General features: G+C 26.4%; 4 protein-coding genes across 6 annotated transcripts; 2 read left to right on the top strand and 2 right to left on the bottom strand.

Annotated features, from left to right (window-relative positions):
- The first annotated feature begins 99 nt into the window (after window positions 1–99).
- Window positions 100–2,257, top strand: LOC106693066 (cytochrome P450 306a1). Of its 3 annotated transcripts, none has more exons than XM_053739174.1 (5): window positions 100–247; window positions 488–711; window positions 867–1,012; window positions 1,094–1,621; window positions 1,702–2,257. In XM_053739174.1, exons 1-5 carry the CDS (start codon window positions 174–176, stop codon window positions 2,212–2,214), a joined length of 1,485 nt encoding a protein of 494 aa, XP_053595149.1. In that variant the 5' UTR covers window positions 100–173; the 3' UTR covers window positions 2,215–2,257. The 3 variants fall into 3 exon arrangements, with proteins under 3 accessions (XP_053595149.1, XP_053595150.1, XP_053595148.1); XM_053739175.1 differs by lacking the exon at window positions 100–247 and having other exon boundaries at window positions 257–711; window positions 1,094–1,376; window positions 1,536–1,621; XM_053739173.1 differs by lacking the exon at window positions 100–247 and having other exon boundaries at window positions 257–711.
- Window positions 2,256–3,106, bottom strand: LOC103570704 (39S ribosomal protein L52, mitochondrial). The gene is made up of 4 exons (XM_014442404.2): window positions 2,941–3,106; window positions 2,778–2,856; window positions 2,555–2,687; window positions 2,256–2,478 (listed from the first exon to the last, which is right to left on the bottom strand). The coding sequence occupies exons 1-4, from the start codon at window positions 2,996–2,998 to the stop codon at window positions 2,320–2,322; spliced, it is 429 nt and encodes a 142-aa protein (XP_014297890.2). The 5' UTR covers window positions 2,999–3,106; the 3' UTR covers window positions 2,256–2,319.
- A 263-nt stretch (window positions 3,107–3,369) lies between these two features.
- LOC103570703 (armadillo repeat-containing protein 8) lies at window positions 3,370–6,980 on the top strand. The gene is made up of 5 exons (XM_014442453.2): window positions 3,370–3,684; window positions 3,849–3,922; window positions 4,015–6,112; window positions 6,232–6,398; window positions 6,468–6,980. The coding sequence occupies exons 1-5, from the start codon at window positions 3,658–3,660 to the stop codon at window positions 6,502–6,504; spliced, it is 2,403 nt and encodes an 800-aa protein (XP_014297939.1). The 5' UTR covers window positions 3,370–3,657; the 3' UTR covers window positions 6,505–6,980.
- Window positions 6,981–7,281: 301 nt separating this feature from the next.
- LOC106693071 (islet cell autoantigen 1-like protein) lies at window positions 7,282–9,682 on the bottom strand. Its single transcript, XM_008548527.3, has 3 exons — window positions 9,435–9,682; window positions 7,720–9,361; window positions 7,282–7,628 (listed from the first exon to the last, which is right to left on the bottom strand). Exons 1-3 carry the CDS (start codon window positions 9,443–9,445, stop codon window positions 7,506–7,508), a joined length of 1,776 nt encoding a protein of 591 aa, XP_008546749.1. The 5' UTR covers window positions 9,446–9,682; the 3' UTR covers window positions 7,282–7,505.
- Between the last annotated feature and the right edge of the window lie 2,486 nt (window positions 9,683–12,168).

The raw sequence follows: 12,168 nt of genomic DNA on the forward strand, positions 1-12,168 counted from the left end.
TTTATAAAATAAAAAAAATTAAATACTTAGTCAACGTGGTAAACGTAAGTACAAGCTCCTTAAAAAAAGCCACAAGAGGTCAGTGTTGTGAATACATTTTTTTAAAAATTATTATTATTATTATTATTTACTTGGTAGTAGGTAAAATATATAAACCCGGACTAACGACAACTATGTCCACTATTCTGTATCAGTTGATCAAGAATTTAACTTTTAAAACGTCAGTGATCCATATCAGTTCTATTGGGTATTTTTTTTTTTTTTTTTTTTTTTTTTTCTCTTTAAAGTAAATCAAGCAGCTATTAGTAACTGTTAAAAAAATTAAATTATTTTATATTTCTTCATAATAGTCTTCAAACATTAAATTTAATTAATTTAAAGAATCAATAATGTTATTATTATGTTTAATAACGATTATTTTATTATTAATTTCCATACTTGTAATGGCAAAAAATAATAAAAAAAAAAATTATCCACCGGGACCAAGAGGATTTCCAATAATTGGATCATTATTAAGCATTAATTCAAAAGAGCCTCACATAAGTTTAACAAAATTATCGGAAAAATATGGAGCAATTTATAGTTTGAGAATGGGTTCAGTGTATACAGTTGTTTTATCGGATCCAAAATTGGTACGTCAAGCACTAGCCAAAGATGCATTTTCTGGTAGGGCACCTCTTTATTTAACTCACGGTATAATGAATGGTTACGGTTAGTAAAATTTTAATACTATGTATGAATAAATATATATACATTTTAAATTTTTATTTTGTTATTTATAAATGATCATAATGTAAATATTAAGTAGTTGGTTTAATTTAGTTGTAATCTATGATAATTTTATTCAACTGTTTTTATTTAAACAGGAATAATTTGTGCTGAAGGTGAAATTTGGAAAGAGCAACGAAAATTTGTATCAATAACTTTAAAAAACTTAGGAATGATTAAATACGGACCAAAAAGAGATATTATGGAAATAAAAATAAGAGAATTGACAAATGAAGCTATACAAGTAAATATAAATAAAAATTTGTAAACAGTTATTTTTATATATAAATAAATAAATTTATGATAAAATAATTTTTATTATTAGAAATTGAAAGATAAGTCAATAATTAATGTTAAAAATGGAATTGATCCAATAGAAATTTTACATAATTGTATTGGTAACATAATGAATAATTTAGTATTTGGAAAAGTTTATAATGAAAACGATGAAATTTGGAAATGGCTACGTGAATTACAAGAAGAAGGAGTTAAACATATTGGAGTCGCAGGTGCTTTAAATTTTTTGCCATTTTTAAAATACATACCTTATTATAAAAATTTAATGAAATCACTTATTGATGGAAAATTAAAAACTCACAAGTATTATCGTAAGTTAATTGATGAATACAAATATAAAAATAATTTAAATAATGATAATGATGATAATTTTCTTGCGGCATTTTACAATGAAATGACAAAAAGACAAAACAATAATAGTGATAATAATGTTGGTTCATTTACTGAACAACAGTATTATCATTTATTAGCTGATATTTTTGGTGCTGGTACAGATACAACTTTAACTACAATACGTTGGTTTTTACTTTATATGGCTATTTTACCGAATCAACAGGTAACTTTTATTTATTTATTTTTTTTTTTTTATATTTATAATTAATAATTAATTTTCAATTTTATAAATTTTAATTTTAGGAAAAAATTTATCAAGAAATAAAAACAATTGTAGGAAATAAACAAGAAATAACTCTGGAAGATAGTTGTTCTTTAATATTACTACAGGCTAGTATTTGTGAAATTCAAAGATTAAAAACAGTTGTTCCTGTAGGTATACCACATGGTGCTATTGTAGATGATAAAATAGGTGATTATGATATACCTAAAGGTGCAATGATTATTCCATTACAATGGGCAATTCATATGAATCCAAATTATTGGGAAAATCCAAATGAATTTATTCCTGAAAGATTTATTTCACCAGATGGATTTTTAATTAAACCGTGTGCTTTTATTCCTTTCCAAACTGGTAAAAGAATGTGTGTTGGAGATGAATTAGCTAAAATGATTATGATTATTTTTATTTCCACAATTATTAAAGAATTTAAAATATCTATTCCCAGTGACGATGAACCTATCGATTTAAATGGTGATTGTGGAATAACTCTAGTTCCGAAAAATTATAAACTAACGTTTATAGCTCGACAATAAAAATTAGTTATAAATAAAAATAAATAATTATTATTTTCATGTACTTGAAACTATTTTTTTTTTATTTTTACTTACTATTAATTAAAACATGAATAAAAAAAAATATTAAACATTTGTATACGTTTTATCTAGTAAAGATTCTTTTCCTTTTGGCTTTAATTTATTATCAATTATATTTTTTCTTTTTTCTGCAATCTCATTTTGTATTCGATTATATCTTTCAACAGCATAATCAATTTCACCAGATAACTTTTCTATTCTTGCCTAAAAAAAATTTTTATACATAATGATAATAATTGTAGTAGTAGTAATAGATATTAAATAATAATTAGTATCATACAAAAAAATTTCTTTGCTTATTAATTCGTCCCAATTGTCTTACTCCAAATGGAGATGGTCTTCCATCTGCATATGAATAATCTGGACAATTTGTTAGAGGTCCAAAAGCATTCGGGTTCACTGTTAATCTATTTCTATAAAATATAATGATAATAATTTATTATTTTCAAATAATATCAATAATTACACTAATGTTAAGTTATATGTAATTAATTTTTACTCACTTTTTACGCCATTTCTGATCTAATTGTTGCACTATAGATACATGAAATTTATTACTAGAAACATTATTTATGATAATATCTAAAAAAAAAATGTAAATTAAAAAAATTAGTAGATATTTATTATTTATACGATAATAATAATAATCTAACATAATAAAATTACCGATAGAAGAATGTAGTTTAATAAATTTATTCATTTTAAATCTTTCAATAAATGCCATTTTTTTTTTTAGTAATAAAATTTACCTATTTAAAAAATATAAATAATTAAGGTTAGTTGTTAGCAGTAGCAAGTATCAATAATTGTAACTGTTGAAATTGGAATAGAGAAAAAAAATAATAATAATATATGTGAATTTAATGAGTAAATTTCTACTTAAGCCATGGTTACTATAGCTACTAGCTACTATATAGACTTATATTAAATATATATATATATATATATACCTGTAATAAAAGATGAGTATGTTTTTACCAACTGTACATAAGTATAAATACAATGGTAACAACAACAATACAACACACCTTTACGCAGAGAAAAAAAAATATATATACATATGTATGTATATTACATAGCATGAGTTAACTGCGATGCGCAACACACACTTTATGTTATTTTATATACATATCTGTAGTTACATCGTTGAATTGTGTATATATGATTACGATATATTGTGTATTTATATACATACACTTATACATAACACATATGTAGATAGTTTTTAGAGAAAACGTTTACTTTTCTCACGTAATAACCAACAAAAAGGTTTTGACGGACTCCTCGTGGCAAGTTTATCAAATTTTAAATAATATCTTATAAAATTATTATTTACAGTAATATCAAGTGGTTATATATGAAAAATAAAGCAAAGTATTAGTTATGGTATCGGTGATGCAGCCGTTTATGGTAAGTAAATTTGATATAATTATAATACTTGTTATATTCTTATTATTAAAATAATAGTTTTGTTTTTATTATTAATATAATAATAATAGCAATAACAAAAACCCAATGTTGCTATTTTTAACTTTTAATTTATAAAGTTAATAAAAATGATATTTTGTTGATAGGATATTGAAAGCTCTCGAAGTTATATCGACGAGTTGTATTCGCCAGATCCCCAAAAGTGTCTAGATGCATTAATGTAAGTAGAGGTGACTAAAATTATTAATTCAAATAATTAAAAAAAAATTTTTAATGATAACATAATTATTTATCTTGATTTATTATTAACAGTTGTCTTAAGAACTCTGTGATTGGTAGTAACCGCCAAAAAGGTTCAGTAATAGCTCAAGGTGTGGTACCACGTCTTTTACAACTTTTAAGTGATGATAATAATCAATCAACAACAACAGCGACAACAACAACAACAACAACAACAACAACAACAATAACAAAAACAACAGCAGAAGAAAGAATTCGTTTAGAGGCTGTTGTAACACTTGGATCTTTGGCAAAAGGTACAGATCAACATGTGTTGGCACTAATAGATCTTGGAGTAGTCCCTTTAATTCTTCAATTGCTACTGTCAACTCCAGTTGGGGAAGGTGGTCTTGTTGTTGTTACTGATTCTTGTTTAATAAATAATAATAATAATAATAATAATAATAATAATAATAATAATAACAATAATTATTCACAAGATATAAAAGTTAAATTAACAGATTTACTTATAGAGGCGTGTCTTAGATGTTTGAGAACTGTCTTCCAACATTCAAATGCACCAGTACAATTATTATATCAAGATTCAGCATTAGTAACACGCTTGTTGTCTTTAGCATCTAGATCAGTAACTTGTCAAGTATGTGTTGCAACAATATTAACAACAGCATGTAAAACAGCTGATGAACAAAATGCTCTAATGAAAGGTGGTGCTGTTGAAACATTAGCAGCTCAATTAGATTCACCATTGGCAGATGTACAACTTCCAGCATTGGCTTGTTTAGCCAATATGTGTTATCAAAATAATTTAGTTTCTACGGTTGTTGCTAATACATCAACAGATAGTAAAGGAGGAGGAAGAGGAGGAGGACAAAGTGATGGAACTGGAAATGGAACTCAAAGTAAACTGTTACCAGTACTTCTTGGTCAATTAATTGGACGTGAAAAAAGTTCATTAGTACAACTTGAAGCTGCTAGATGTGTTGCATATATGCATCGTGCTGGAGCATTATCAGCAACAGATCCACGTGTTGTTTATCGTGCATTACCTTGTTTAGTAAGACTTTGTCATCGAGATAGACCACCACGTGAACGTGTTGCTGCTGCTGAAACTCTTGCATATTTAACAGAAGTTGATACTGAATTACAACGTTTAGCATCTATTAGTAATCATCTTATACCAACTCTTGCTGAATTATTAAGACCACATCCTCAAGTTCAAGATGCAGGATTATGTCAAGATATGCGTCAAGCTGCTTTTCGTGCATTTGCATCATTAGGTGCTAATGATGAAGATATACGTAAAAGAATTATTGAAACGGAAAATCTTATGGAATTTATAGTCTCTGGACTTCAAGATCCTGGTGGTCCTAGAGTTCGTCTTGCTGCTGTTAGATGTCTTCATTCATTATCAAGAAGTGTTCAACAGCTTAGAACAACATTTCAAGATCATGCTGTTTGGCGACCTCTTATGCAGCTACTTCATGGTGCTGATAAAGGATTTGATAATCGTGGAGTTGTTGGTGGATCTTTAATTATAGGAAATGTAACTGGAACTGGAACTGGAATTGGATTAGGAGGAGGAGATAGTAGTAATGGTGGCAATAGTGGTAATGGTAGTAGTAATAATAATAGTGGCAGTAGTGGTGGTGGTGGTGGTGGTGAAGATGATTTATTGACTGTTGCTTCAAGTACTTTGTGCAATTTATTATTAGAATTTAGTCCTAGTAAAGAACCAATACTTGAATCTGGTGGTGTTGAATTATTATGTTCATTAACAAAAAGACCTGATCCGGCACTTAGACTTAATGGAATATGGGCGCTTATGAATGTTGCCTTTCAAGCAGAACAACGTGTTAAATCACAAATATTATCGTGCCTTGGTACTGATCAAATATTTCGACTGCTTGCTGATCCTGAACCTGCTGTTTTAATGAAAACACTTGGTTTATTAAGAAATTTACTCTCTACTAAGGCACATATTGATCGTATAATGGATGAACATGCGGCTCATGTAATGCAAGCAGTTATTCTTGTTCTTGAAGATCCCGATCATTCAGTTGATGTTAAAGAACAGGCACTATGTATTCTTGCAAATGTTGCTGATGGTGATCGTGCTAGAGAACACATTATGGCTAATGAAGATGTTTTAAAAAAACTTATGGATTATATGGTAAATATATACATAGTATAAAATTTTTTTATTAACTTGTATATTTTATATACTCGATATAATAATAATTATTACTATAACTATTATTATTATTATTATTATTATTATTATTATTTTAGATGCATAGCAATGTAAAACTTAAAGTTGCAGCTATATTTTGCGTATGTAATTTAGTTTGGAGAGAAGAACCTGGTGCTGCTCAACGTCAGGCACGTTTACGTGAATTGGGACTTTATCAGATTTTACAGCAATTGCGTTGCACCAAAGATTCGCAATTATTTGAAAAGTATGTAATAAGTTATTTAATTATTGAACCAAAAATCACATACATAATGAGAAATTTTTTTTTTTACAGAGTAAAAACTGCAATGGCCCAATTTTTTGATCCCTGAGCTATCAAAACTTTGCTTAGAAATCCTTGCCTATAATAATAATAATAATGTTAATAAAATAATAATAATTAAGTATTATTATTATTATTTACAAGAATCGGTATAAACTTTGATTTTATCTTTAATAATTCTGTGATCCCGCCAATGCGTTGTTTTACAAACTAAAGACTAGAATTTTTCTCCTCTGTCAAGTTATGATTATGAATTAGAAAAAAAAAAGCAATTACTTATAAAATTATCCAATAATAAAATAATAAGAATTTAAATAATCCTAGTCTCTTAATTTATTGTCTATAAGTAGCTGAATTAAATTTAAAAAAAATAAATAAAAGAAGTGTTAAAATTGCATAAGAACAAATTGTATAATTATACGTGTTGCGATTAGAAACATTACACCGCCATTTGGTATATTTTTATTGTAATATTGTATAGTAAATTTTTATTATTGAAATATGGTAATTTGACATGAAAAAAAATTAATAAATTTGAAATGCTTAAACATTACTTAAGTATCATATATACTCATTTATATATTTAAAAAAAAAAATCTTTAGCCCTGATTAAAAGAAACGATTCAAAATAACTCAAAACGATTCAATTTTATTACTATATAGATATATAGATATACAATCATCATTGAGTAAATCGTTTTGTTTAATCAGGGAATTTTTAATAATATATTATTATATTTTAATAATAATAATAATAATAATAATAATAATAATTATTATTATTATTATTATAATAATAAGAAGAAGAATAAGTACACATCAAACGGTAAATTCACACCATAAAGTTTATTATTGTTATATATATATAATTTTGTTCATGATTATTATTATTATTATTATTATTATTATTATTATTATTATTATTATTATTATTATTATTATTTTGAAATCTTTGGTATAAAACATTCAGCAAACATCATCGTTATACTACTGGAATGTTTAAAAGACTAGTCATACAATTTATTTTTCTCAATTTCCAGATGATGTAATTTATACTGGTGGAGCATTTTTGTCTATAGATCGTGGCAAACTTTCGATAGAATTATTTGCCAATGGATCTAATTCAGCAAATAAATCTAACCATGAATTGCCTTTTTGTTTTCCTTTTTTCTTCTATAAAAAAAAAACATTTTTTTATTCTTAATTTTTTAATTAAATTAAATTTAAAAAAAAAAAAATAATAATAATAAATAAATATACAAACCTTATTCTCATCACTAGTTGATTTAAATAAATTTTTTCCCTTCACAGCATCTCCAAGACTTTGTTTTAAAATTCCTGGTGGTAAAAATGAATCATTAATAAGTGTATCCCATTCAGAATTGACTTTTGTTCCACTATCAAGAATTTCATCTAGCAATGCAATATTTTCAGAAGTAAGAGATTGTAAAGAGTTTTGTTGTGCTTGATCTTTCGATATTGTTGCTACTGTTGAAGATGATGGTGTAAAAGATGTTGCATTATCAAAATCAAAATCAAAATTAACATTATCTCCCGTAAATGAATCCATTTTTAAATCTAATTCAGCAAGACTTTTTTCTAATTCCTTCACATGTTGTGCATTGTGATGTTTAATTTTATAACTTGGTATAATACCAAAAAATTCTTCAAGTTCTTTATCATTATCAACATTATCATGAGGAGTAGCAGCTGGACTAATGTCAGAAACATTTTTATTATTTTCGCCAATATCCAATAATATATCATCTAATTGATTATTATATGCTGTTGTTGTTGTTGTTGTTGTTGTAATATATTTATTATTTTTTTCATCAGTAGTATCATCAATTTGTATAGCTTGTTGAGCTTTTTCAACAGAAACATCATCTGTATCAAAAAATAATAATTTATCGTTATCATGATAATTATTTTTATTGTTGTAATTAGAAGATGAATAATCATTTGCTTCAGCAGCAGTGTCAGCATCATCAACATCATTAGCAGTAACAGCAGCAGCAGCAGCAGCAGTAGTTTCTCTAGCTAATTTAGATGATGTTTCAGCAAGTTCTTTAACTACCATAAAATCATAATGTTGGTATCCTTTAAAACTATTGGCTATTGTTGAATAAGCTTGGGCGGATTTTTGAGTAAAATTAAATAGTGTTGTTTGATATAAAACAAGAGCATGACTAAACATATTACATCTTGCTGCTGCAAGAAGATCAACTTTTTGTAAACAATCAAGTGCTTGATTATCAAATAATGTTTTACCACGTCTTACACGTGTTTGAACTTTTCTAAATCGTTCAAGTTGTTTTGAAGTATCAGGATCCAATTCTTGTGATATATTTTTCATCCAAGATAATGCAGCTCGATATTCAGTACGTGCTTTTTCCATTGATTGTACTGTTTCATAAGTATCTTCAACCGCTCGATTTCGAAAAGTTTCAACTTCTTGATATAAACGTATTAAAGGTCCACGTAAAGTTAAACGCTGTTGACCTGAATAAGACAATGATTTACCAACTGCTGACATCATTTTACCAGCTCTAGTTTTATCTTGTTTTCCAGCATCTTTTAAAAAACGTCCCATAGTATTTTCCTCCTGTGCTAAAATACACAATCTTTCTTGATATTTGTCAATAACACGCAATAAATGTGAACATGATTCCTGTATACTTTTAAAAAGTTGTAATTTAGCATCAAGTTCAGCATCTGATGCAACAATACATTCATCTTCTTTTTTACCAAGCTTTCTTGACAATGTTTGTTTAGTAACCCAGTATTGATGTTGCATTTTTATTATTGCTGAATCATCGGTCATATCTGATGATGATCGTTGAACCCAACGATCAAAGGCATTACCAGAAACACCTGCACCTTCTCTACCCCCACCTCTATTGTCACTAAAATAACAATAATAATAATTGTTGTTATTATTATTATTAATAAAATAATTTTATTTTTCATGATACTTACTAAGTATTCATGGTAGAAACTATTTTGAAAAATAAACTCTAACAAAAAAATGGAGAAACTAATGGCGTTTGATTTTGACACTTGATGTTATTATTTTTTTTATTTATATACATATATGTATATTATATGTAATGTAGTTTTAGTTTTTTTTTAATTTATAATAACATATAGCACATAACTTTGTGGAATTATTATATTACTCACAAAAAGTGAGTATGAGTTGCTTTTAATTACTGAGAAATATTGACACACACGCACATATATATATATATATATATATATAGATATATATATATATATATATATATATATAAATATTATTCATAGGTTTATAGGTTGAATCGTGCATCACCCCCTCTCATAACAGTAGTCGGCAATATCATTATTATTGATGTTTTGTTATTAATAATAAGTAATATTTACCATCAGGGTTATATACTATATAGTATATAGTATATAGTAACATTAATTAATAATAATGGCACACAAAATTATAAACATAAATTTAATATTTGGTAGATGTGTTAATTGTAAAATTAAAGAAAAAGAAAAAAAGAAAGATTACTTACAGTTATTTAGATAAATTTTTTAATCAATCTCGGTAATGTAATATGTAAATATAATGTTTTATTTGATTTAACAAATTATCGCTCATTATTTATTTCAAATTTAATAAAAAATTATTTAATTTTTTTATGAAGCGACAGATGATGATGATGAAGTATAAAAGTAGTAACCAAAAACGAAATACAAAAAGAAATAATATATTATTATTATTGTTATTATTGTAATTATTATTATTATATAGTGGTAGCAGGTACTCTGCTCGCATCTGTCAACAGATGCATCCCTATTACATCCTCAACAGACATTTTCACATTTTACGCATTTTACATTAGTTGCGTAAAATGTATTGCAAGATTAGGACAAAACAGAGTCTCTATTGCAGGTGAATATTTATTTAATTATTTTCATATATAAGTCATAAATCATAAATAAATAAATTTTCTGTGTTATTGATTTATTATTGTTTATCTGTATTTCAATTAACCGTTATATTATTGATATTGTTTAAATTTAATCATTACCGCGTGTATGTAATACCAACTGAATAAAATAAACTATAAACTACATACTCCATATAAGATATAGGTAGTAGTCCTTTTCTTTGGTATAAACACGAGATATCTCTAGATATTTAAACTTGCCGTACAGTGCATCTTGCATAATTTCATTCCATTATTTTATTTTTTTTATTTTCTACAACATATATAATAATATAAACTACATATAATAACAGATGCTACTAAAGTACAGTGAGTAGAATAGGTGTACATATATATATAAAGATAATAGATACAGTATGCGCATAAAAAAACTGGTGTTTTTGCGCTTCACCCGCTGTACCCCCCTAACCCCTACCACCTACTGCCATCGCCACCCACCACCTACCACCGCAAATGCTCTCATGGCTCTCACTTTATTGTCCTGACTATTAATGTACAAGTTAGTCAGTCAGTCTATCGGCAACCTGCGTACCTGTTGTGTCGCAGTTATTGTGTAAAAATTTATTATTAATTGTCAGTGTTGATTTTTATCTTTAGTTATTATTTTTTTAATTTTTTAGTTACATACACAAACTTTATACACTTTATTAAATATATTTAAATGCTCGTGTACTGCAATTAATAATAAATTAAAAAACTTGCTAAATATAATAAATTTAATAAAATAAAAAATATATAAATTAATGGTGTGTGCTTTTAACTCGATCGGATTGTTATATACTATTGAGTTATTATGTTGAGTCAAATATCATTACTACTATTATTATTAATTAATAAATTAAATATAAATAATTTCATTTAAAGTGTTAAAAGTGTGATCATTATAATGATAATAATATAGATAATATATTATTTTTTAAATAATTTATTCACAGTGATTGTGCGCGATACTTGAAAGTCATTTTTATAGAAACAAATAATATAATTTGACTCCTCCTCGTCGTTACTGTCATTATTTATATGTCATTTCTGTCTTATTTAATTGTTATATTATTATTATAATAATAGTAATTAATAATATATTACAATTTTAAAACTATTTTTACGACAAAGACGAAGAAAATAACAACATAAACGAATAATAGTAAAAGAAATATAATAATAATAATAATAATAAGCTGCATATTAATAATTATCACGTTAATAATAAAAATATTTGAATTTTTAATTAAAATATCCTTGACAAGTCCGTCCCGCTGTCGCTGCCACGGTGAAGCTCAGCAATATTTTACCAGCTATACTCGTATGCTCGGTCGTCGCGCGGTCGTTATATCGATTGCTTTAGAAATAGACGCGTGCGAAACACCTGCTCGTGGCTCACACACCGTTGGCCAAGCTACTATAACGACAGGTGTACTACCCTGCTGCTGCTGCTGCTGCTACTGCTACCATACCATACCATACCATCACTATCACCATCATTACAAGCAATTTCAATATGGATTAAAAAAAGAAACCCAGTGTTGATGTGTGTGCATATATAATATATTATATTTTTATAAATAATAAAAATATTCAACAACGAGCACAAAGATATAAAACAAAAAATAAATAAATGTTTCATTATATAAATAAACAATAATTAATTTTATAGTGAGTAAAAAGTGAATAAGGATTATTTTTATGACTATATCATCATTTTTTGTCAGTTAAAATTTAAGAAATTA

Source organism: Microplitis demolitor, chromosome 5 (assembly GCF_026212275.2).
Source record: "Microplitis demolitor isolate Queensland-Clemson2020A chromosome 5, iyMicDemo2.1a, whole genome shotgun sequence".
Classification (NCBI taxonomy): Eukaryota; Metazoa; Arthropoda; class Insecta; order Hymenoptera; family Braconidae; genus Microplitis; species Microplitis demolitor.